A 27382-nucleotide genomic window follows, 5' to 3' on the forward strand; every position below is an offset into this window, starting at 1 on the left:
TTTACGTCATTTCTTAGTCTGTTTCTTTGCAGTTTGAGTTCAGTCACGTGGGCTTGGAGTTCACTGCTCGAGCTTTTGGTAAGCTTTGACTGACTTTTACGAAACTCAGAGCATTTTTTGTCTCTGGTTTTCATAGTGGTCAATATTTTGGAGTGCATCCACGGCTCAGCGTTATCTTTTACCCTGGTGGTTCTTAGGGGGGCCATGTCGTTTAGTATTGTTGAGAATTTGGTTTTGAAACCAAGCCATGTTTCTTCAACCAGTGTACCACTGAGCTCTTCTGACCAGTCCAGACTCTCCAGTTCTAGGTTAAAGGCCTCACTAGAGTAGGTTTTGAGGTCTCTAGATGTGACTGTTTTGTGACAGCCGGCCTTTTGTTTTAGCTTTTTGCAATCCTCGAACCACTGACCTCTAAAGGTTTGATGTGGAATAATTTGACCAGATTATTCATGGAGGCGGACAAAATAGTCTTTGATTAAGGATAGTTTACTGACAGAATGACTATAGTCTAGATCTCTGTAAGTATTTAAACATGACTGTAGAGTATTTATACATGATACTAAATTAAATGGTACCTTGACATACAGTACAGACTATGAGTTATAGATATGATATGCAGACTATGAGAAGGCTATGTGGACAGAAGGCTATGTGGATGTAAGTGCGTGTGTGTGTGGGGTGTGACAGAGTGAATGAGAAAGTGTGTGCGTGTGTGAATATGGTATATATATGGTGTGTGTGTGTGATAGAGAAAGACAGAGATAGAGAGAGAGAGAGAGAGAGAGAGAGAGAGAGAGAGAGAGAGAGAGAGAGAGAGAGAGAGAGAGAGAGAGAAGGTAAAGGCTATGTATCATGTATCATTCATTAGAGAGAGAGAAGTGAGTTGGTATATTTTCAGTTATGTTAAAGTATGTAGTATGTAGTCCAGTTATGCTGCTGATTACATCCTCTTAAAGTTGTCAGGCTTCAGATTTTTAGTACATAATCATTCCCATATTTTCTATGCAAAATCTTTTTCTTCAAAATAGTAACTGAATTTAGTGGGAGTAAACATATAACATTTCCTTTGAAATGTAGTGGAGTAAAACGTAAAAGTAAACTTTCCTATAATGAAAGTACTCAAGTAAAGTAACTTGAAATTATATTTATGTGCTGTACTTGCAGTAGACACTTAATTACTTTCCACCACTGTCAATGTCCCCATACTAGCATAATTTCAAAATTATGAATAATATTTAACTAATAAGTATCAGAATCCATTACTAATGTGACAAATAACTTCAATAGCTAGACCTCAACCTGATTCAGAAGCACTAGTTTTGCATTATTATTTGGTTAAACAATGTCAATATAATTTATATATATTTTTTATTATAAACAAACAAGCTAACTGTTTTGTCAAAGAAAGACAAACAACGGTGATAAACTTGATATATCATCCCTTTATTGAGAATGCCACACATCCATGATAGTATGATGGGACGCAGGAATTCAGTAGTTCAAATCAAATCAAACACAAAACTTTCAAACAAAGAAACAGAGCAAGGCTCATTTCCCTGGTAGAAAAGGGGTCTGTCCTTAGCCACAGAATGAAGGGCCATAGGTCAAGAGAATACCCTCATTTGCATTATTGCTTATCATATACAGTTTAAAACTATTACAGAACTAGGAAAATTAAGTACTGTAATATCTTATTTCCAAAATGTTCAAGTATGTTTTTAAATTATATTTTCAATTTTTTTCTTGATTTTAGTTTTTGCATATTGTTGGAGAGGACTCTGGTGGTTTACAGTCAGCATGTTCTCCCCCTGTCGTTTCTCAGTTTGCCGAACCCTGAAATGACAACAACATAAAAACACACTCTATTAAAGCCTATAAACGGAAGGACCAAAACAACACGTTTCACAATAACAATTATTATTTACATATGAACTCATTCACTCATCGATAGCTCACGGCTCGGGGGATGTAACAGGTATCGAGGAGAACAACGTTGCAGTGTTTATATGTAGTTAGTTACTGTATATTCATCTAATAAAGTACACTCTCTTACACATTAAGACGTGGTGGCGGCGGTCGTGGTGATGACACCCACTTTCTGGGTGATGTCCTTCTTTGCCTGATGGGCCTGTAGCACAGCAACCGCTTCCTCCACCTGAACACACACAATGAACAATGACATCATACAACAATAGACAGAGTGCTGAGGTGGCTAATCAATACTGCAGGGGTTCACACCTTTTTTTGACAGGTGATCAGGGATGAAGTGGGACGGGGGACGGAGGGGGGGCACAGGGCCCCCCACTTCTTTGTATTTTCTAATTATAAACCAATACCCATGTAGGCATTGTCTTCACATTGTCTTTAATAACCACTGACAATCATTTGAAAACTTTCACAGTGGCCTGTGTTGTTAGCAGTAGCTTTTCCATGTTAAAATAATGACCAAATATCTTTACAGTAAGTTCAGTTCAGGATTTTTATCCACATTGGCCTAATTTCCAATGCGAGGTCCCAACACCAAGAGCTGTAGTAATTACATACAATGCATTAGGACCAAAACACATCATGGTGGGGATAATAGCACCCAAGCACATTCTTACAATACTTTACAGTGTCTGCAGACCAAGGAATTGTGTCAGTGTTGTATAACACTCACAGCCTCTCTAAAGCTATACTTTATATACTTTTTAAGACTATTTAAGACCAGTGTACCATGAGGTACATTGGTCTGATTTATACTCCCTATAACTACCTCATGGTACACTGGTCTGAATTATAGTCCCTTTATTACATGGCGTTTTAACATTCGCCAAAATGCTTGATTGTGATTGGTCAATAGCGCTCTGTTGCCCATAACAGCGGTCAATTATTTCTCGATAATTCACCGCTGCTATGGGCAACGCGCAATAATGACCGCTGTTAGGGGCAACAGAGCGCTATTGACCAATCACAATCAAGCATTTTGATCGCAGTCACGAAAGCTAAGCTCAGCATATGCACAGCTGCACTACATCAGGTGCAATCAGACCACACACCTGCCGTCTGCCGATGACAGAGGAGCAACAGAACAACTGCGTCTGCATTTGATCTCGTCTTGTCGATGGTGTAAAATGAATTACGTATATTAGTAAATTAGCCCTGTAATAAGCGGGATAATGTATAGCTATACTCGGTCATTGTCGCAAAATAATTGACTGACACTGCGTTCTGGAACACAGAGGCGCACATTATCCCTTACATAACTACCTCATGGTACACTGGTCTGAGTTATAGTCCCTATAACTACCTCATGGTACACTGTTCTGATTTATAGTCCCTATAACTACCTCATGTACACTGTTCTGATTTATAGTCCCTATAACCACCTCATGGTACACTGTTCTGATTTATAGGCCCTATAACCACCTCATGGTACACTGTTCTCCAGGTGGAGAAGAACCACAGAACAGGAGATGAAGAAAGAAGGGCTGTCCTGGCAAGATCTGGAGCGGAGGGCACAAGACCGAAGAGGATGGAGGAGCTTCGTCGATGGCCTATGTTCCTTTGGGAATTTAAAGGCCTAAGTAAGTAAGTAAGTAAGGTACACTGTTCTGATTTATAGTCCCTATAATGCCTCATGGTACACTGTTCTGATTTATAGTCCCTATAATACCTCATGGTACACTGTTCTGATTTATAGTCCCTATAATGCCTCATGGTACACTGTTCTGATTTATAGTCCCTATAATGCCTCATGGTACACTGTTCTGATTTATAGTCCCTATAATGCCTCATGGTACACTGTTCTGATTTATAGTCCCTATAATGCCTCATGGTACACTGTTCTGATTTATAGTCCCTATAATACCTCATGGTACACTGTAGTGATTTATAGTCCCTGCTGTCCCCGAGGACTGTATGTGAGGTCCTATTGCCTTTGTACCACAGGTAGAATATGCAAGTTGTCGATATGTCTTTTTACAGGGTGACAGCGGCTCAAGAGGTAGAGCAGTCACCTGGGAAGGTTCCCGGTTAAATTCCAACTCCTCTCGGCAGCATGTCGAAGTGTCCTTGAGCAAGACACTTAACCCCTTAACTGCTCCCGATGAGCAGGCTGGCACCTTGAATGGTTGCCTCTGCCGTCGTTGTGTGTGAATGTGTGAGTGAATGGGTGAATGTGAAGCATAAGTTGTAAAGCGGTTTGGATACAAGCGCTATATAAATGTAACCCATTTACTATTTTCTTTAAGACAAATTCCTGTCCATTCATTGTACTTGGTGAATAAAGTGCCTCTGATGATGATGATGGTGATGATGATAGTGCCCTCATGGTACACTAATGATAATGATGGTGATGATAATGATGATGACTGATGTACCTTGGAGCGCAGTGACTCGTGGGACTCCAGCATATGCAGCAGCTCTGAGTTGTCAATCTCCAGCAGCATGCCGGTGATCTTCCCTGCCAGGCTGGCATGCATGGACTGGATCAGAGGGAAGAGACGCTCCCCTGTATGTAGGTATGACAGAGAGAGAGAGAGAGAGAGAGAGAGAGAGAGAGAGAGAGAGAGAGAGAGAGAGAGAGAGAGAGAGAGAGAGAGAGAGAGAGAGAGAGAGAGAGAGAGAGAATTAAGGGAATTAAAGGAGATTTGAACAAATAAACTAGGCTCAAAGATGATGATTCTATTTAACTGGTAGCTTACTACTAACATGTCATGTGAGAAGAAAGAAGGGGGGAACAGAGAAAGAGAGAGAGAGAGAGAGAGAGAGAGAGAGAGAGAGAGAGAGAGAGAGAGAGAGAGAGAGAGAGAGATCAACATCTGAAGTGAACTTATCTACTGGAAGAAAATATTTGCAATTCAGGATGTATGAGAGACACAAGGTTAAAGTCCCTACAGAATGTATCGTAATACTACCTGTATTATGACCATATATGTATATTATAATACACCTGTATTATTATGACCATATATGTATATTATAATACACCTGTATTATGACCTTATATGTATATTATAATACACCTGTATTATGACCTTATATATATATTATAATACACCTGTATTATTATGACCATATATGTATATTATAATACACCTGTATTATGACCTTATATGTATATTATAATACACCTGTATTATGACCTTATATGTATATTATAATACACTTGTATTATGACCTTATATGTATATTATAATACACCTGTATTATGACCATATATGTATATTATAATACACCTGTATTATGACCTTATATGTATATTATAATACACCTGTATTATGACCTTATATGTATATTATAATACACCTGTATTATTATGACCTTATAATGTATATTATAATACACCTGTATTATGACCTTATATGTATATTATAATACACTTGTATTATGACCTTATATGTATATTATAATACACCTGTATTATGACCTTATATGTATATTATAATACACCTGTAATATGACCTTATATGTATATTATAATACACCTGTATTATTATGACCATATATGTATATTATAATACACCTGTATTATGACCTTATATGTATATTATAATACAGCTTGTATTATGACCATATATGTATATTATAATACACCTGTATTATGACCATATATGTATATTATAATACACCTGTAATATGACCTTATATGTATATTATAATACACCTGTATTATGACCACACCTGTAATATGACCTTATATGTATATTATAATACACCTATATACAACATTATGACCTCTCACCCAGCATCTGTTTCTGCTCCTGAGGGGGCGCGGCAGCCAGCATGGAGGACGTGAGAGGCTCCTGGCCCTGGACATGCACAGCTGGCTGAGTCTGGAAGGGACGGGTGAAGAAGTCGTTATAGAATGAATGAATGAATGAATGAAAACTTTATTAACAGATTGCAGAATGGGTACAGTACAGTACAGCTCAATACATACAATTGTTAAGGGGATGCAGACCAGAGAAAGACTTTCGTCTTGTTTACATCAGGTAGGAGTGGGGGGGGGGGGGGGGGGGGGGGGGGGGGTTGGGTAGGAGGGGGGGGGGGGGGGGGGGTTGGGTAGGAGTGGGGGGGGTTGGGTAGGAGGGGGGGGGGGGGGGGGTTGGGTAGGAGTGGGGGGGGTTGGGTAGGAGTGGGGGGGGGGGGGGGTTGGGTAGGAGGGGTGGGTGGGGTACACTGTACAACTGTACAAACAACACTGTACATTGGATTATTGACAAGACCATACTTGGTAATTTACTGTACATTGGAGGGGGTTGTGTTCGGACATTTACAGGGGCCAGTTTCGAGTTGCAGTCTCCCTTAGGTGTTTTTTGAGAGTGTTTTTGAAAGTGGGTAGTGATTCACATTCCTTTACAGCTTTGGGTAGGGCGTTCCACATTGATGTGGCATAATTGCGAAACGTGTTTAGTCCCTTGTTTGAGCCGAATCTGGGTTTAACATGATTTGTGGAGCTCCCTCTGGTGTTGTGATCGTGGTATTCACTGACCTTTGGGAAGTATTTTGTCATGTACATGGGTACCTTGGTCGTGTAGTGTATCTTGTAGACCAGGCCCATTGCAAGTTGCTGTACTCTGTCGTCTACTCTAAGCCATCCTAGGTTGTCAAAGTGGGCAGGGGTGAGGTGGGTTCTAGGAGTAAGGTCAAGCAGTAGTCTGACCAGTTTGTTTTGAGATGTTTGTAATTTTGTTTTTAGCGCCTTTGAGGTGCTTTGGTACCATGAGGTGCAAGCATAGTCGTAGTACCCTTGAATGAGTGCTCCTGCTAGAGTCTTCAGGGTATTCTTGTTTACCAGTGAGGAGATCCGGTACAAGAAACAAGTTCGTTGGTTGACTTTTTTTATTACATTGGATGCCATTTTGTCACAGGAAAGATTTGCCTCTAGGATGGAACCCAGGTAGGTAATATCTTCTTTCCTTGTGACAATATTGTCACCCACTGTAACTGAGAAGCCGTCGGTCTTGCTGAGTTTGTTATTTGAACCGAAGAGAATGGACTCTGTTTTGCCCATGTGTAATGATAGTTTGTTATCAGCGAGCCATATGCAGAAGAGGAATAACAGGAGATGAGAGAGGATTTGCTGGCTCTAACACGAAGCAAGCAAAGCATAGATGAATATAGACTTAAACATAGGCTCAGAATTTAAATGGAGAGTCTGTCTGTTTACGGCGCGCTGCCATGATGAATCAAATGCGACTTGGAGTGAAAATAATGAAGATCAAGATGTCAGCCCCCAGTAAACAGACTGTTGACCATTTCAACAACTTTGTGTTTCACAAGTGGCCCGGATTTTATGTTTAGGTAACATAAAATGCTTCTGAGTAAGTAAAATAAAATTACCTGACCTACCATCATCTGGGAGATCAAAAGATTGTCTCAGTCTATGTTAATTTGCCCAGCTGTGATATGAAGCAAGCAAAGCTCAGTGCACATACAGTATACAGCCCAGAACCAGCAAAGAGAAGACAAGAACGAGACAGGCGTGAATGTACACCCATTAATGATGTGAGTTGAGTTGAGTTCTACTTTATTACCCTGTTGGGGAAGTTTGTCCTCTGCATTCCATTCTAACTATTTAGGAGCAGTGAGCAGCCACAGAGCAGCACCTGGGAACCAACTCCAGTAGTAATGCAAGTACCTTGGTCAAGGGTAATGGCAGGCTATGCCTAGTATAACCTTGTGGATTTGAACCTGGGACCATAGAATCCACAGTTCGGCCACACTAACCAACTGAGCTAAAGGGTCAGACCCGTTAGCAGCTGCTGGTTGACTGCGACCGACTCGTTAGTAGTTTACACTAGCATGCAAGTCTTATTGTGCGGGAGGAAAACGGAGTACCCAGAGGAAACCCACGCAAAAGGGAGAACATACACACAGAAAAGCCCTGCTGCTGGGGTTTGAACCCAGGAACTTCTATCTTTCTACCAGTCGGTTGTAGCCAGCGTCCTCTTTTTTGCTGTGGTGTGCTGGGGGGCAACATCAACTCGAGGGACTCCAGCAAGCTGAACAAGTTGGTGAAGAAGGCTAGCTCAGTAGTGGGTGGTGAGCTGGATAACCTAGAGGTGGTGGCTGGGAGGAGGATGAGGAAAAAGCTAGAAGCCATCCTGGAGAACCCCTCTCACTCCCTCTACGAGGAGTTAGCCAGAATGAAGAGCACGTTCAGCCTAAGACTCATCCCCCCGACCCACCACAAACCGCCTGGGCCGGTCCTTTATACCGGCAGCCATCAGGCTCTACAACAAAGGGCTTGGGCGGCCGGATCTGCTGCCAGAACTATCACTGTCACAACTCGGGACTTGAGAACTAGAGACTCACATCACCGTACTGACTTGTATTTTGCACTAGAGACTAATATCACTGGACTCTCATCACTGGACTATCTTGTGTTTGTACTTTTTTTATATTATATTGTATTTGTATCTATACTTTAAGTGTACCTATAGTGTATATAGGACTGTGAAGCTATGCATCCCCCACCCGCTACACCACACAGGTACCCATGTACATGTCGAAATACTTGCCAAAGGTCAGTGAATAATAATAATAATAATGACTTGGATTTATATAGCGCTCTTCACTGACCCAGAGCGCTTCACAGAGTCCATTATTCGTTCATACACCGTCATACCGGTGGTGGTAAGCTACAATTGCAGCCAGAGCTGCCCTGAGGCAGACTCACAGAAGCGTGGCGAATAATCAACGCCTACGGCCCCTCCGACCACCACCAACATTCATTCACATGCATACACATTCATACAAGGCAAGTAGGTTAAGTGTCTTGCCCAAGGACACAACGGCAGTGGGATGGACATGGGGTTGAGCGGGATTCGAACCACCAACCCTTGGATCATTGGACAACCCGCTCTACCCCTGAGCCACGCCCACAACACCAGAGGGAGTTCCACAAATCATGTGCAACCCAGATTTGGCACAAACAAGGGACTAAACACATTTCGCAATTATGCCACAACAATGTGGAACTCCCTACCCACAGCCGTAAAAATATGTGAATCCCTACCAACATTCAAAACCGCTCGTGAGCCATTTAGCCAATGTAGCATTTATTTTTCAGCAAAGAAAGTCCAATAAAAGTGCAATAAACAAAACGGATACATTCACTGTGTGTTCTGCCGCTCATTTGTTGATGAAACAAATTTACCACCAAGAGCAGATAGTTTAGTCTCACAAAAATATCGCCGATTTTGTTAGCTTACATGCTAACATGATTGGAATATGCCAGTATAACAGTATAGCATTGTGGCTAGCAGCGTGGTAACGTTAATGCTAGCAGAATTAATGGATGTAAACGTTATTTAACAAAAGGGAATGCAGACTGTGGTAGCTTGGACTGGGCTCCTTATAACAATAACTTGACAACACGTTGGTAGCCGCAGCTAACAGGGTCTGAAAGTAACGTTAGCTAGGTAGCTAACGTTAGCTCACGAGCGACGCTAGCCAGCCAGCACCAAACTGATGATATCAGATGTTGATATCAGGAGCTATCAGTAGCTAGATAACATTAGACAACGCCTCATGTATTAAACAAAAGTGAATAGATGACTGGGCCATTTTGTTTAATGCTTGTTATGTTGAAAGAGGAGCTCTGAGCTGCTCATGCAGTCGACTCTTGCGTGGTAACAATAACTTGACAACATGTTGGTAGCCGCAGCTACTTGGTACAGCTCTGCTGTAAACACTGGAAATAACCGTGCGGGTCTCTACTGCGCATGGGCATTGGGCAGAACGGCTCCGTATCTGGCTCATGCAGATTACATGGCACCATTGTCAGCGAGTTTTGGCGAAAACGAAAACACCTTTTCAGCGTTGCCAGTAGGACAACGCGTTTTCCTGCCAAAACGGCGTTTCTTTTTAACTTGGACAGCAAACGTAATCATTCAGCAACAAAAACGTTGCTGCATTCCCCAGTGTAACCATGGCCTTAAAGAGCACCTACAGGCTGCAATTCGAAACTGGCCACCGTAAATATCCAACCCCCCCCACCTCCTAATAGACAGTCTCCTCCCCACCGTATGTATATATTTTCTCCCCACCGTATGTATATTTTTTCTCCCACCCCCTCCTAATGTACAGTCTCCTCCCCATCATATAATCTGTTAGGATCTATGGGTAACAGTACTGTATATTTGCATATCGTATATGTCACAAATGTAACAGTACTATATACCTGTATGTCATGTATGTCCCTATGCCATAAATGTCATGATGTTATGTATGTGTTGTGTATGTCATAAATGTCACTATGAATTGAAAATGGGGGACAAGACAAACGTCTTTCTCTGGTCTGCATCCCCTTAACAATTGTGTGTATTGAGCCGTACTGTATTGTACCCATTCTGCAATCTGTTAAATAAAGTTTTCATTCATTCACACCCTGTACCCCCCCATGCTGCTTTGACACCCGAAGATCATCTTATCTTACATGAGGCAACAGTGCTAACCACTGTTCTTGCCCTGATCTGATCGGCCTGTGGGTCATACCTGCTGTAAGGCGATTGGCTGCACCACCTGGGGGTTGGGGTTGCGGACACTGGTGGCATACTTGTAGGGTGGCATGGCCCGAGGGCCCCCAGGGACCCCCATGGGGGGGCGAGGACCCATGGACTGGCCGGCACCTAGTAATGGGGAGGAGAAAAGGGACAAGGGTCAACACAAACGTCCTTCACAGCTAGAGCTCCAACGGGGTCACCCAGAGCCATTGGAACTGGTAGATAAATCTAGGAGTATAACATTATCTTAAAGGAACACACCAACATTTTGGGAGATTAGCTTAGCGTCTTCTCCAGAGTCAGACAAGAAGATAGATACCAATTTCCTCTCTGTGCGTTCAGTAGAAAGCTACCTGACCGCAAGCTAGCCTAGCTTAGCACAGATGAATGGAAGTGGATACGGGCCAGCTAGTCTAGCTGTTGGCTAAAAACACCTCTCCCCGAGTTTTAAGCTAGGCTAGTGGTCCGTATCCACTACCATTCGGTAAACGCATTTCCCATACTATTGGCGTGTTCCTTTAACCTCTTAAGCCTGTAGCCTATTTTCTACAAGGCCCATTTGCATATTCTTGGTATCTAGGGACATCTATGGACCTCAGTGAATGTATTCCCAGTGTCAGAAATATTGTGTCTATTACTAGGCTTGCTTAAATTGTGATGAAACAAAGGAGAATATGAATTATGATTTTTCTTTTAATCTTTGACAGTGAATAACACCATGCTAATAATGACCAAACATTAAAAACTGCCACTAATCTTGTTCAGTACCTTCTTGAGATCATGTGTACAAATCTAAGGAAATTAATAAAGGGAAGATGATTAAACAGAAGGTTCTGTAGATACTCTTTTCTGGACTCTTTTTGTATCACAAACAGTACTGTATTTGCAAATCTGGTATGTCATAAATGTATAGATGTAGCAGTACTGTCTATCTGTATGTCGTGTGTGTCATATATGTTATGATGAATTGAAAATGGGGGACCCTGATGTAAACAAGACGAAAGTCTTTCTCTGGTCTGCATCCCCTTAACAATTGTATGTATTGAGCTGTACTGTATTGTACCCATTCTGCAATCTGTTAATAAAGTTTTCAATCAATCAATCAAACAGTACTGAATTCTCCCATCCGGACCAATGGAATTTGAAATATTATTATAGAATAGGGCTGTCCCCGACTAAGGATTTGGATGGTCGACTATGATTGGCCAAAATTTGCCGTTAGTCGACTATTAAAAATAATAATAAAAAAAAGTATAATATTTTAAAGGGGAACTATTTGACTATTTCTTTCACTATTTGGGCAATTTTACACAATTCCTGTGAGTCTATGGAACACCTCTGTAAGTTTTTTTTTTCAATTTTTTTTATTGTTTTGTATTTCTAATCAAGTACTCAAAAACAGCATTTTTCTACCTCAAGATCTTAAGCCGTTTTGAGGCTGGGCTCCAACCACTGTGTGGCCTGGTGGCAACAAACAGAGGGGCGGGCGTTATTATGCAGCTGAGAAACCTCTGACATCACAGATATGCTAATTTTCAGATGGCTCAGTTCAGTGAGTGTGAATATTGTGAGAGGAGAATTGAAAAATGCGCCAATATGAGAATTAGAGACATAGATCCTATTAATATAAGTCCACATAGCTAGGAAACAATGCTAAACACAGGAAAAGGCCATTTATAAGATAGTTCCCGTTTACATATCTTTTTTTTTATATATTTTTTTTGTATCATTCCATTTGGGCTGTGGGGGGTGATTAATGTCTGAAGGAGTCGACTGAAGGCTCCACTGATGGATACATCTTGATATTTGTCTAGTCTAGTGTGTTCATTAGATGGGTGAAATCCTCTTTCAGTGCCTCTGTGCCTGTTTTCGTAGGCAGTTAGCCTCTGGTATGCGTGCCATTAGCGTTAGCCACGCTTCTAGGCCTCTTTTCTTTTGGAAAGAATGATATATATATATATTTTTTTTTAAACAATTATAATTTTTTTTTTTTTAATATTCGACTAAGAGGTTGGCCAGTCGACTACGGCTCCTTTCGATGGATTAGTCAACTAATCGACTAATAGGGGTCAGCCCTATTATAGAATATAGAATAGCAGGCTTATAAATTACCTTATTATGGCCAATTCGCACATTTATATATATACATACATTATCTTTCAAATGGCCGAGTTCTATTTGGATTTAGTATCACCAGGCGTGCATAAGAACAGATAATGAAATCTACTGTAATCTAGTGTACATTTCTTTTTATTTTGACCAGGGTGCAACCGTTTAGAAACAAATTTCAGATCTAATTGTTGCTGCATGCTAACAATAGGGAAGAGAAACTAACTGCGTTTCAATATTTGTCAATAACGTTACGTTTTGTGGTATATTATCCCGAATAATAAGAGTTATAAAAAAAAATGCATACAGAACTATGAACCTTGAACCCCATAGATCCTTCCAGGAAGTGTACTTTTGAAAAATTCCAACGCAGATCCAGAGCTATGAACGTCCTCTACAAAATTACCACAAAAAAACTACAATTCCCATGGTTCAAAGTTTTCCAAAATGGTCGCCTCTCGCGAAATAAACAGACCATTTCAAAAAGGAAAATCTATCTAATAACATTTTAACCTATTCCTAAACTAACGTATTGATGATAATATACATTATAAATGCTGTTGTGACATGGTTATGATGTTTATACTTGAATACGTTTGACAAAAAAAACGATACTTTTGTAGAACAGTCTGGGGATATTGATTTATGACATGATGTCATTTGCGGTCCGCCGACCGACCGCACGGGCGGAAGAGGAACTAATTAGGGCTGGGTAATGAGGGCAAATATAAACATCACAATATTCAGAAGAACTCTTTTTGATAATGATATTGTATATATCATGATATGTGTTACGGTCAAATACTGCATGATTACTGTGATTACCTGTATTTAGTGTCTGGAAATGGTTTATGTCGGTAATACATTTAAGGACTGGAGTAAAACAAACCTATATTCTGATTTAGAATGGGTTAACACAGTTTCAAGTTTACTTTCCTTCTCCAAGTCTAGAAAAAGTCAAGAATGTTTGTGAATACTGTATACCTCTCACATTTATAATATGGTCCAAAACAATCCAAATTGGGGCTTTGAACTGTATACCACCAATACGCCCACTTTGCAAATTCAGAATTAAAGGATGTGACAATCTGCTGCTATGATGGTCATAAATTATATAACTGAAGCAATGCTGTCTTTCTCTTTTCATAAGACTTCTCTAAGGCCTTTGATACTGTTACTTTAATAGGACGTTTTACAGCTATTTTAGTTTTCTGAATATGGGGTTGGATGGATTGCAAACTATCTCACAGCCAGAACTCAGGCTGTTTAGTTAGGGGTGCTACAGTACATCAGAGGTACTGCAAGTCTGCAAGGGGGTCCCACAAGGTTCGGTTCTGGGCCCATTATTATATATATATAAATTGTGTTTGACAGAATATTCCAAACACAGCCTTTCATTTCTATGCTGATGATACTGTCCTCAGCTTTGCACTCACTCCTGCATGTGCATGCATGTGTATCTTCAGCATGCATTTGATATAATACAAGAGCAGCTGTCAACTGCAACTGGCATTCTGGGTATGGTTCCGATTTGCTTATCGTCTCTTTTAAATTTGAATGATGGAAATTACAATGGCTTTACAGGTGAAGCCTATTGTAACCAGGTTTTCTGTGTGAAAATGTTTTAATTGACCATTTTGTAATGCTACTTTTATCTGTAATGTCTGTGTTTATTCTGAAACTCTGTGTTGCCGCTATTCTTGGCCAGGTCTCCCTTGTAAAAGATATCCTGGATCTCAATGGAACAAACCTGGTTAAATAAAGGCTAAATAAGAATATATATATATATATATATATATATATATATATATATATATATATATATATATATATATATATATATATATATATATATATATATATATATATATTGATCTATATATATATTGATCCTAAACAGTGATCTACCTCGTGGGCCCTGGCCGCCAGCGTTAGGAGCCATGTGTCTCAGGTTGGTACGTGGGCCTGGCTGGCGCAATGTGTTGGGCATCCCCTGGAATCCACCTAGGCAGGCAGGAAGACGGAGCAGGAGACGAGAAGTTCAGGAAGACACAGGACAGAACATTTAATTACACCCAATGCACTTATTATCGCAACAACGGTGTCATCGCTGTGAATATCTGTGTAGTGGTTGATAGTAGTGACATAGATAGATACTGCTGTCATATATCATCCATCCATACCTTGTCCTCTACCACCTTGCTGCTGCCAGCGGGGGTTAGGCCGCATCTGGGCCAGCTGATTGGGTGCATAGTAGGTGGTCCTGTTCTGGGCCTGGAGATATGTGCAGAGTGTAATGTTTCAAGTTTTCAAGTGAGATGCTTGGCTCTGTATGAGCCGCCTGAGAGTGTGCTGCTTCATACAGTAGAAAGTAAAAAGAATAATGGCCAAACACTATACAAAATACAATATACAAACTAAAGTACAACCTAAAGTACAAAGTGGCGTACAAAATGCAAACAATAAAGTACAAATGCAAGCTTTTTAGAATGCAAAAATTAGGTAGGGGATGTAGTGCAAATAATCTTGTAATAAATAGATAAAATAGTATCTGCTATCTGTACTGAGCACTGGCTTCAGCAGCACTTCTGCAGTGAACCCTCGATGAATCACAAGTGACTTGGAAAGTAACAAGTGTGAATTATTGTACACTCTGGACTGGAATCGTGTATATTTCCTAGAACTAACAGTTGTTTTAAAGTCAAAACCCATCTCACCTGCGGCACGGCAGGCATGAAGTATCCGCTGGCGGGCTGGAACTGATTGATGATGGCGTTTGCCGGCATGGCCCTCATGCCCGCGATGCGTTGCATGTACTGGTTGGTGAGGTGGGCCTTGCGCTCCTCTTTGCGCTGAGCCAGGGCCACGTAGAGGGGCTTGGAGCCGACGATGCGTCCGTTCATCTCCGTCACGGCCTTGGTGGCCTCCTCCGGAGAGGAGAAGCAGACGAAGCCGAAGCCCTTGGAGCGACCCTCCTCCAGCATCACCTGAAACAGAGCCGTCCCGTCAGCCTGAATACTTTAGACAACAAAATGTTTGTTTCCGCGTCTCTGATTGGCCATGCGCGTTTCTGGTCATGTGACATTGCGCCAATCGTGGGACCGCAAGTTTCTACACTGGTTAAGCTTAGGCGCTCTTTCGAAGTTGGTTAAGGTTAGAGTTTGTCTTAGAGCATGGCGATAGAACGCCTGCCCTGATTCCGACGGTTAAGCTTAGGCGCTCTTTCGAAGTTGGTTAAGGTTAGAGTTTGTCTTAGAGCATGGCGATAGAACGCCAGGTGGTTTGCAGGCTGTTACACCCGGAAATAGGCGCAGAACTTGCTGTCCCACGATTGGCGCACATGTCACATGACCTGGCCAATCAGAGCGCAAAACTTGAACGCGGAAACAAGCATTTCAGGGCCTCGGGAGGTTATAAAATCACATAAAACGGCGCGTCGATTCGGAGTTCCTAGTCGCAAACGCGGTTATGAGCTCAAGCCTCTGTGTCGTTTGACATCATTTCAACATGGCCGCCCATGTCGTATAAACGTTACCGTTATTATTAGCCGTTTTAAGATCACATTTGTAAGTATATTAGCTATATGTCGTTGTAAACTTTCTGACGTGGGAGTTGTAGTTCATGGAAGACTTTGTAGTTCGAACGCACGTAGGTTGGAGATGGTTGTAGATGAGGCATTTCCTACTTCCAACTTCCGACCTCCAACCATTAATGAATGCAGCGTAACACACTCTCTGACAATACTTGTGTAACTGCATCATTACATTGGTTCTAGTGTGTCTGGTTGCCTGTGGACTCTCTCACCTTGGCACTTGTAATGGACCCGAATGGAGAGAACTCTTTGCGCAGTTTCTCGTCGTCTATGGTGTCGTCCAGGTTCTTGATGTAAAGGTTAACACCCTGAAACCACAAGCAAACCGTCATGATCCACAGCACACATAAACACACACATATACACATAAACACATAAACACACACACACATAAACACACATGTATATACATAACACACAAATATCATTACACACACACACATATACATATATACTCATATTTGTTACACATAAACACGCACATATACACAAACACACACAAACTCATCCAACTGTCTGTTAGTCATAAGAATAATGTCTCTATTATCATGCTATTAACATGAATAACATTATGCTGTTGGATGCTTTTATCCAAAGTGTTTCAGAATACCACAACTGCACAACATGTAAGTATGGGTGGCCCTAGAACATTACATCTTACATTTACATTTTGTCATTTAGCTGATGCTTTTATCCAAAGCCACTTACAAGTTTTGTACAACAAGTCAGCAGGAATGGTACAACTCAGGCAGCTAAGGGTAAGGGTACTTGAGTGCTTATTAGCATAGTAGGTAATAATATAGGCAAGGTAGATTCCTTAGTAGCAGAGTGCATACTAGTGAAAGACAGTACATGGTTAGTATTTAAAAAAAGAAATGGCTGAGCATAAAGCAATATTATGAACAATTCAGCGTTTAACAATGATTATTCTTAGTTTATTAATGCCAAAGAAACAGACTGGAGATCATATTGACCTGGTAACGGCTTATCCTCTCCTGTTTCAGCAGTTCAAACTTCCTCTTCAGCTCTGCCTGACGTTCCATTTTTTTCTGAGCGCGCCCAACGAAGACCATTTTGCCGCCGAGTTCCATTCCATTCATGTCCTCCACTGCCTGTGGTTGTAGTCGTGTTGGTCAGATAGATACATACAGACACATGCCGCACACAAAAACATTCAAGATGGATTAACGTAGCGGCTCAACTAATTGGACCCCCATCTGAGATGTGATCTGGTCAAAATGATTCGGTCTAAAAGACGATGGTCACAAAACACCAGGCATGAGATTTAGTGAGAAGCATGTGAACAGGAGGAGCAGGGAAGAAAAACATGATTTTGAGAAATATAAATGACGGCCATATTGTTTTATGCATCACTTTCATATTGATAACAATGCTAGGATATCACAAAAAACACATGTGCATCATGGTAGGATAAGCCGGTAGTTGGGAATAGCACCACAGCCTCCTTGTTGTCATGAGACAAAAATATTCGTTTGGTGCAAAACATCATGTGTTTTTTTCTTTTCTTGCGGCCATATATCAACTATCCGAATGATACATTCAAAGATATTGGTCCCTAGATGCCACAAAGCAAGTTTTGGGAGAATCAGATGAACAAGGTCATGGGGTCACCAAAAGTAGATTCATGAATCTTCTCAGCAAATTTGGAAAAAGATTTGATTAAAGACTATTCCAGGTGTCCGCGGTGGCAACAGCGGATGCCGTGGTGGTTAGGGGTTAATCCGTAATATCCACCACTGTTGTTTCAGGGATATAAATAAATTCTCTGTGTTTTTCTGGGGATCACTGGCACCCTCTCAAGAACCCCAGGATTAACAAACACAGTACCTTGTTGGCGTCCTCGTGTTGTTCGAAACTCACGAACCCGAAGCCTCTGGATTTGCCGGTGGGGTCCGTCATCACCTTTACGCTGAGAATCTTTCCTGGTGGGGTTCAAGTTTAAACAAGACGAGGTTCATGTTTTTCAGCCATCACAGGTATGCTGTAGATTCAAACCTTTATTTATTCTCGAAAAGGACAATTGAAGTCACTCTCATTTTCAATGTCGTCGAGACTTTTCAATGCATACATTTCTTTTTACAATATAATAATAATAACTCTATCTATATAGCACCTTTCACACATGGACCGCGGCCCAAAGTGCCCCACATTAAATAGCACAAAATGAACATAGGCATAAAATTAGCATACAGTTGACAGAATAAAAACAATGCATAAACTGCAGACATAAGAATAGGTATAAAGGACAATAAAAGTAGTGCCACGTAGAACGTGCAGACATAAGAATAGGTATAAAATAAGTACAATAAGTACAGTGTTGCTCAAAGGCATGTGAACCCCCCCCCCAGAACAGCCAGTCCCCGAAACACCCCACACATCAATCTCCACCACATCCCCATCCAAGACACACCCCCTGATAAAGCTTCGGTCATGACCGAAGGAAAACACAAACAGCCCGTGTGACACTCACACCGCCATGATGAGATGAGACTGTCATAAGATCTATGTGTAGATATACCACAGGACACACGCATGTTATTGGACGGCAAAGTCAGACCGCGTCGATCCACTACGTAAAGCCCCTGGAATCGATCTGCCTAAATCTAGCCTCGGCTCACCGTATTTCTCAAAGAGTTCCTTCAGTCGGTCATCTACCATCTCGTCGCCGAAGTTCTTGATGTAGACGTTGGTGAACTCCTTGGCCTTGGCGCCCAGCTCCGCCTCTCGCTCCTTGCGAGACTTGAAACGCCCCACGAACCTGCGGACGAAGGGGAGAGCAGCGGAGCGCACTCTTGTAAAACAGTCCCGGACATAAAGGGGAAAAAACGGAGCAAAGATATGCATTCGTCTCTCTGACTGTCTCTTTTTTCCCTTCCCTTTTTTTTGAATCTACATACTTCAGAAATACTTAAGACCTGAAAAACACTTCATCCCGGGCCGGTTCTCACCGCACTGACACAGAGGCAGACCTGACCACACAAGACCAGTAAGAGAGAGTCCATTCCATTATGAAAAGAAAGTAGACAACATTCACAAGACACATTCGCAAGTCACATCACTCACTTGTCAATTGTGGACTCATTCTTGGGATAAACAATGAAATTCCTGTTAATATCACCAAAACGGCAGGCAAATAAGTGTGTGCATGCTAAACACAGACGACAACGACACTGAGACAAAGAATATCACATTTCCTGGTCCAAGACTTGGTGAGGGGTTTGGATGAAGAGGGATGGAGGGCTAGACCTCTGCAGTACAAATGAAAGCTGAAGAGGACCAAATTATCTTTATATACCTTGCTACGACGACCTCTCCCAATTGGCCATCCAGTATTGCATTCCTGCATTCGATCCATCACTAAAACACACAAGCTTGGTTACACACACACACAGGGAGTCCACGGCAGACGGACCGACGGGTGGACAAATGGACATACAGGAGGACACGCAGCTGCTAGGACAAATAAAATTAAAGAGTCTTATTATCTTATTAGTGGCCACTGAGGGAAACCTCCTTGTTAGTTGTATTATTCACACATCGATTCACAAACCTACCACCTGAGAACAATGCAAAAAGAAGAAAAAAGGACAACGCAGCAAAACTCAGTCCACTCAACAGGAATATGCAACAGTCAAGATAGGCATACGGGTAAAGATAATGTGCGACTCTTCATGTCAATTTGATCACAAACACTGGCCAGACACTGTTAAAATCACCAAAATCACCAAAAGCATTACCTTTTAAGTCATTACAAACATTAAAAACCAAACATTCAACTGACGTACAGACACGGAACATTTTTCTTCTGCAATGGGAACTCACTGGCACCACTAATCCTAATCAAAGTCAGCTGCGCTCTTTGAATGTCAACCCTTCGGAACCAAAACATTACATAGAATTCTCTGTTCAGAACTCGTGTTGAAACTTCTTGACTTGTGAAATAGATCTTCCAAAACAGTGCCAAGCTAAAAACCAAAGGCCCTGGGCCTCTTGAAAAACAACAACAAACGTCTCGTCTTGGATGATCAGACACTCACACCTTGCGGTCATTCAGAAGCATGCCATTCATCTTCTCGATGGCTCGGTCTGCGGCATCCTGGGTCTCAAAGTGAACAAAGGCGTAGCCCTTGGAGCCATTTTCATCACACACCACCTGGACCAGAGAAGACATTCAGCTGTTTGGTTAGACTACAAGAATACAAATACTGGTCTTTTAAAGGTGCTGTAAGTGGTATTTTCTTTACACGTTTGTTCAAATAAGTGGTCTACATGTTAAAATAATAGCCCAGTCCCTCCGCTCTGCAGTAAACAGAAAATACATTTTCTGGTATCCCGTTCCCACTTTATCCAATCGAGAGAAGCAAATGTGTCCTTAAAAATAATCTACCAGCACAGTAAGCTAATTTAGCTTGGCAAGATTTCTTGAAATAAGTAAAAATATTTTGGGTTCTCTCTCCTGATTGGATTGAAGTGGGTGTTTACTGCAGAGTTGGAGGGACTGAGAGACCCATGTTACTGACCAAACACGCTATATCAGTGATGGCTGTTTGTAGAACTATTTAACCAGAAGAATACCACTTACAGCACCTTTAAAAGGAAGGTATTGGTGTGACTATCAACCTTCTTCCTATGTGACTTAATCTCCATGTATTATCTAAGCAGGAATTCAAACCTCCCAAACCTCCCAAAGAGCTCCCAAAATGCATCTCTAAAGCATGCTCCAGAGATATAATTTTCTACGTAGTTTTCTACATCATCTAGATGTAACCTATCATTATGACCATAATGTCTCCCATCCTTTGGTGAACACTCCTCTTGGGATAGTTTTCAGAAACAAGAAGTTGGAGATGCCCAGAAAATGCTGATATGAGGTCAGTTTTGGCATTTATGCCTATAGTGCCTAGGCAAAGAGTGCCAGTAAGGGCTGATCCCAAGTCAGCTTCCTCTCTCCATGCAAAACATGTCATTGTAAACACAAGCATGTACAACTTTAGGTTTTGACTTGATGGAATTACAACATAAAACACATACAAGTCTCTTGACTGTGTTTTGGATGGATCGAACTATATCGCTGTCAATGGGAGCTTCAGGTTAAGCAAAACCCAATATTAAAACCCACAATAAACCTGCTGAAATGGTGAAAGCTGACAGGCTGAAATATGAAATATGAAAGCCGATAGGCTAACGCCATGAGAAGAAGACTGTCGTGCCAGTAATTGGGGGAATTTGAGGGGGATGGGGGGGGGGGGGGGGGGGAATGATATAATTTCCATGTAAGTAATGCATCTCCAACTCCCGGCACGTGCACCGTCTGCCTGCCAAACAACAAACTCCCCTATCCATGCAAAAGAAGAAACTGTATCTGAAGCATCTAAAATAGATGTGCCTGTAGTAGTGTTCCGATCCTCAGCCGTGTTCAAGGCGTCTCTACCTTGCAGGAGAGGATGTTGCCGAAGGCAGAGAAGGTGTCGTAGAGGGCCTTGTTGTCGATGGACTTGTCCAGGTTCTTGATGAACACGTTGCCCACCCCGGACTTCCGTAGGGACGGGTCCCTCTGTGACCACATGATTCTGATGGGCTTCCCTTTCACCACGTCAAAGTTCATGGTGTCCAGGGCTCTTTCCGCTGGTGGGGGAGGCGGAGGACAGAGGATGTTTGTTTACATGAAGCCCCGTGAACATCTCAACAACTAGTGTGTACATACACACACACACACATACACACACACACACACACACACACACACCATGCTTCCATCTATTACTGTCCACATGCGCCATTTTGTAGAGCACGGTTCCAAACTACCAACACACTATTACTATTATTACACCACACTGCTATGGGAAATCCAAAATCAAGGCACAAATTAACTATTTCAACCCATTCCAAAAATCAATGGGGGGGGGGGGGTAGAAACCACCACACAACCCAAGCCTAATACAATGATGTTACAATAGCCTGTTGTAAAAACAGCTTGACCTCCTGCGTATGCCTATAATTGAGTGGACAATGCCACCGGGCCATAACCAATACTATCAATCAACAGGGGTGTGTAACGATACGAAAATGTTCTGATTTAATACGTATTTTTGATTTTGAGGTCATGATTCGATTTGAATTTCCGATTCTTCATGTGTACATGTGTGTGTAACTACAGAACTATATATTATATCAGTATATATTGGCTTGTCTGTGTGCATAGCACAAGATGTAGGCAGATGCCTAGTTTAGATGACAAACGGGGAACTTAAGACTTATGGAAGAGAACGAGAGGAGTAGTACAGTTTTCCATTTTGATCCACTGTTTTCAAAGAGACCTTTTATTTTCTATTCTGTACTGAGATCGTTACACCCCTGATATTCAAGGCATGTGTGTAACATTGTAAGGTAGTGGAGCATAAGGCTGAGGGGCTGTGGAGCAGCAGCTGTTGTGCTTCGTAGAGAAACAGCTGCAGTGGGCTAGTTAGGAGCACATGGCGCTCACACTTTAGACAGATAGAAACAGTAGTGCAGTGATGGCCCACATGCTACACGGCCAGGTCACATGACATGTTAGTAGTAAGCTACCAGTTAAATAGAATCATCATCTTTGAGCCTAGTTTATTTGTTCAAATCTCCTTTAATTCCCTTAATTATCTCTTTCTATCTCTCTCTCTCTCTCTCTCTCTCTCTCTCTCTCTCTCTCATTATGTCGGCTATCATGTCCATCTGGGCAGACATGACATGGAAACTAGTGAGCATGCTTTTGTTCAGTCACTCCACAATAACACACACACACACACACACTACCACACAAACACACACACTACCACACAAACACAAACACACACACGCACACACACACACACACACACACAGGGCTTTCCAGCTAAAAATGTCTGGTAAACAAAACGGAGCTGCCTTGCGTCTGCTGGCATCAGCAGTTTGCCCTGCAATTGTACTTCACAATCCGTGTGCTGAGAGAAGGTGCGTGATGGCAGTCAAACATGTGTGTCTAATTCTAGAAGGTTCCCAGTGGGGTTCTTGGTAATAATAAATATATATATATATATATATTTATAATAATAACCTGGATCGTAATCAGCTATAGCTAAACATAATGATTGGCATTGCCATACCAAACTCTCGCAGTAATTTAGAACATGACATGATTGAAGTGAAATGTCACAGGGCCGTCTATAGCAAAACAAACATGGCAACGGCTCACAACTGGATTATTAATTAATAGCAAGCCATGTTATCCTATCCCATCGACCGTTTCGATCATTTAAAAGACTCATAATGTATTGAGTGTTTCAGGTCAGGCAACATTTGGGCTGCCTGAAAAGAGGCTCTATATTTAGCGTGGGGTCCTGAGAGGTATGTGCTGGCATGGACTGTGAGTTGAGCATTCTCTACCATTGATGAGGAGGAGAGGAGACACATTCGACAAGAATGCACAGATGAATAACACCAGGTCTTGTCACTGTTTACACACGCAGCTGCGACATGATGAAATACATCTATCTGTATGTCGTCGATGTCATTATGTTATGATGAATTGAAAATGGGGGACCCTGATGTAAACAAGACGAAAGTCTTTCTCTGGTCTGCATCCCCTTAACAATTGTGTGTATTGAGCTGTACTGTAATTGTACCCATTCTGCAATCTGTTAATAAAGTTTTCAATCAATCAATCAAACAACAAGAGATGATATAAAGGCCTCGACTACCCTGTTCACCATGCACGGAGTCCTCTGCCCTCGCTGAACTAGTGGCAAATCCATTCGCTCGTTTATACTGACAACAAGATACACCAGCCTGTCTCACCCTCCATGTTAGGTTATATGTTGGAAAATTATTTTAATAACCTATAAGCAACCAACATCCAATATCTACTCAATACCCCCCCCCCCAACTCTATACTCTAAACTGCCAACAAATGGTCCCTCTCTTCAGGTTCCCACATCCAGCTCCTCTTACAGTGACTCAAGTGAGAGATACCACAGTCTTATCCTTGGAGAGTAAGCCAATTGTAACCTAGTTATTGCTACAGCTTTAAAGTTACTGGCCCTGCCACAGATACGCTGTGACAGGTGTTTAGTATTGATACAACAAGCCAAAAAACTCACTGTGTGTAAACAGTTTGCTGGGGGTCTCTGCGGTCAAGATAAGACTCACAACAACCACCTTTGTTGCTCAAGCCTTCGACGCCATGGTCTCAGAGTGACAGGCGTGGTCTACAATGGTGTTGGAAAGTACACCGAATGATTTGTCTGAAGCCGAAAGATAAATAATGCTTGGTTTTGTGGTTTCCAATGGCCTTTGTCTATATGGTTATATTATCTACCTTTAATGTGTATTGGGATTTCTAAGCTGGCTCGAAGCAACATAGATTTGCACTTACAAAATGATATACTTAAATACACCAGCTATAGTGTATCAACGCTAATCAACTACTATTAATCTAACTGCAATATATTACTGACACATTCGCCTGGCCCCCAAGCAGATCACAAATAAAGCTGGGGGTAAATTGGGAAAATAAATAATCAATACAAAAAAAGGTTGTAGTTTTTTTTTGTCCATCAGACTAAATGAATATGTGTGACAATCAAACAGTTATTGTTCCACTGTGTCTGTTCCTCTTCTTCCCTTCAGTGAGTGTAACAGCAGGGGGGGAATGGGAATTCATTTCACTACGGAAATGTCCCTTGGTGCCCCTTTAAATAGGAGCATAAATGGGTCACTCTGGGTGAGATAAACTCAGAGATGAATTATTCTCCCACTGCAGTACTACTCTTCCATCATATGCCGAAATATCACTGGGTTTTTACAATAAACTTCCAGGCATTACACACAACCTGTATGTGAAAAATCACAGAATGTAGTTCCAAGTCCTGGCATTGCCAGAGCCTATACCACAGCAGCAAGAACTGGGGCATTGTACTTAAATGGGTCAAAATATTACTCCAGTCTACAGTATCTGCACAAGCATTATTATTCTTCAGTTTTTGCAATTCAATGCATCAAAGAGGTCCAACAACATAATGTAGTTTTTACTTTTTCTAGATTATGTATCCTTCATTATGCATATAATGTGGACCCAAAAGCTGGATTTAAAGAGTTGAGGTTCACAGCTTGTCTCATCTGAACTATTTTGTATATTATGTTATTTATTTGCATTACCCTATAACGGCAAAGCGTGTTGTGCACATTTCAGAGTGAAAATCTAGAGTTAGACTGTAGGATGTCTGCCTTAATGTCTGACATGTGCATTGATGCATGCAGGACACACACACACACGCGTGCTCATACAAGTAATTGTAATAACTGCATAGTAATTACTGGATGATATTTTGCATGCATGGTTTATTTCTTACCGTCAGCAGGTTGTGAGAAGTTAACGTAAGCATATCCAAGGGAGCGTCGGGTGATCATATCCCGACATACCCGAATAGAAAGCACCGGTCCAGCTGGGCTGAATTTCTCATACAGCATAGCCTCCGTGATATCGGGGTGCAGGTCGCCAACATAGAGAGAAGCCATTGGATAACTCCCCGTAGTCGCTGTGTTCATATCTTGGACTTCACAAAGTAAATGAATCGTGGTCTTCCCTCAAAAGCCAGAGAAATGTTGACATGAATTGTACTCCGGAGTCGAATCTGTGCGTAATTCGGACCAAATAAAGAAACGGTCTGTTGACAGTTTCAATGTTGCTGCTGATCTACAGAAGTTGTCCACGTTTGCTGAATAAAAAGCAAAGAATGACGAGCTTGAAACGCAGGTTAATTCGGTGTCTCCCGAAGTAATTCTGCCTTTAGATGCTAACTTCGGGGTAAGCCGGAGGCCTTCTGTTCATCTTGTTTTATTTTTTTTAATAAAATATTTTGCTTATTTTTTTTATTTTTTAGATTTGTATTTTTTTTTAATATATTACGGTACTTATTTTTATGTAGATTTTATAGATTTTATATTTTTTTATATTTTTTTTTGTAAGGTTTTTCAAGAACAGTGAGTTAGACACTCACGGTTGTTTTGTGGCCGGGGAAAGAGACTGCGTGAGAAAAGCATGGGCACTTTATAGTGAGTGCGGTTGCGGAGGAAATACTGGCGAGGGTCAAACTTGGAATAGAAAACGTAGCGGTGTAAAAGGGAGAGCGCACGCCGCGCTGTCACAACTACACGGCTGAGCCCACAGCGACATCTGGGTGGGACTACAATGGGGGAGGGGATTCGAAGGCAAAACGCTTCCCGTGAGACCAAACACCTCGATGTGAGGGATGTTTCACCGATTGATTGACATTTTTATTAACAGATTGCAGAATGGGTACAATACAGTACAGCTCAATACACACAATTGTTAAGGGGATGCAGACCAGAGAAAGACTTTCGTCTTGTTTACATCAGGGTCCCCCATTTTCAATTCATCATATGACATACATGACATACAGGTAGACAGTACTGTTGCATCTAGACATTTATGACATACCAGATCTACAAATATACAGTACTGTTTATGTGTACAAAATGAGTCTAAAAAGAGAGTATATACATTTGAGGGGGAAGAAACTGTACATTGGAGGAGGTAGGGAAGGTGGGGTGGGGTTGGGAGAGGTGGGGTGGGGAACTGTACATTGGAGGTGTACAGTTTTGCTTGTACAGTTGTACAGTGTTCACCCCCCCCCACCCCAACCACCGAACCACCTCCAATGTACAGCCCCCCCCCCCCCCCCCACCCCACCTACCCAACCTCCCCCAATGTACAGTTTTTACATCAAATGTATATACTCTTTTCTGGACTCTTTGTATCACAAACTACTGTATTTGCAAATCTGGTATGTCATAAATGTATAGCTGTAGCAGTACTGTCTATCTGTATGTCATGTATGTCATATATGTCCTGATGAATTGAAAATGGGGGACCCTGATGTAAACAAGACGAAAGTCTTTCTCTGGTCTGCATCCCCTTAACAATTGTGTGTATTGAGTACTGTATTGTACCCATTCTGCAATCTGTTAATAAAGTTTTCAATCAAGGTGGAGTGGGGGTTGGGTAGTCGGGGTGGGGGTGGGGGAAACTGTACATTGGAGGGGGTTGGGTTTAGACATTTACAGGGGCCAGTTTCGAATTGCAGTCTCCCGTAGGAGCTCTTTGAGAGTGGTTTTGAAAGTGGGTAGTGATTCA

The 27382-nt window shown here is 41.7% G+C and overlaps 1 protein-coding gene across 1 annotated transcript; it reads right to left on the reverse strand.

Moving 5' to 3' along the window:
- Positions 1-1444: 1444 nt before the first annotated feature.
- Positions 1445-26232, reverse strand: pabpc4 (poly(A) binding protein, cytoplasmic 4 (inducible form)). Its single transcript, XM_084310910.1, has 15 exons — positions 25578-26232; positions 21647-21840; positions 20253-20368; positions 18834-18973; positions 18043-18137; positions 17169-17306; positions 16407-16502; positions 15320-15589; positions 14786-14876; positions 14511-14606; positions 10486-10619; positions 5726-5816; positions 4362-4492; positions 2054-2155; positions 1445-1833 (listed from the first exon to the last, which is right to left on the reverse strand). The coding sequence occupies exons 1-14, from the start codon at positions 25771-25773 to the stop codon at positions 2057-2059; spliced, it is 1887 nt and encodes a 628-aa protein (XP_084167036.1). The 5' UTR covers positions 25774-26232; the 3' UTR covers positions 1445-1833; positions 2054-2056.
- Between the last annotated feature and the right edge of the window lie 1150 nt (positions 26233-27382).

This window comes from Notolepis coatsorum (genome assembly GCF_963971535.1).
Source record: "Notolepis coatsorum genome assembly, chromosome: 3".
NCBI lineage: Eukaryota > Metazoa > Chordata > Actinopteri > Aulopiformes > Paralepididae > Notolepis > Notolepis coatsorum.

Excerpts from the sequence above, each read along its gene's own strand:
- pabpc4 (XM_084310910.1), bottom strand. The coding sequence starts at position 25,773 with ATGAACACAGCGACTACGGGGAGTTATCCAATGGCTTCTCTCTATGTT. Across the intron at positions 21,841-25,577 it reads CTTCTCACAACCTGCTGACG|CGGAAAGAGCCCTGGACACC; the intron begins GTAAGAAATAAA and ends CTCCCCCACCAG. Across the intron at positions 16,503-17,168 it reads AGAGGATAAGCCGTTACCAG|GGTGTTAACCTTTACATCAA; the intron begins GTCAATATGATC and ends TTGTGGTTTCAG.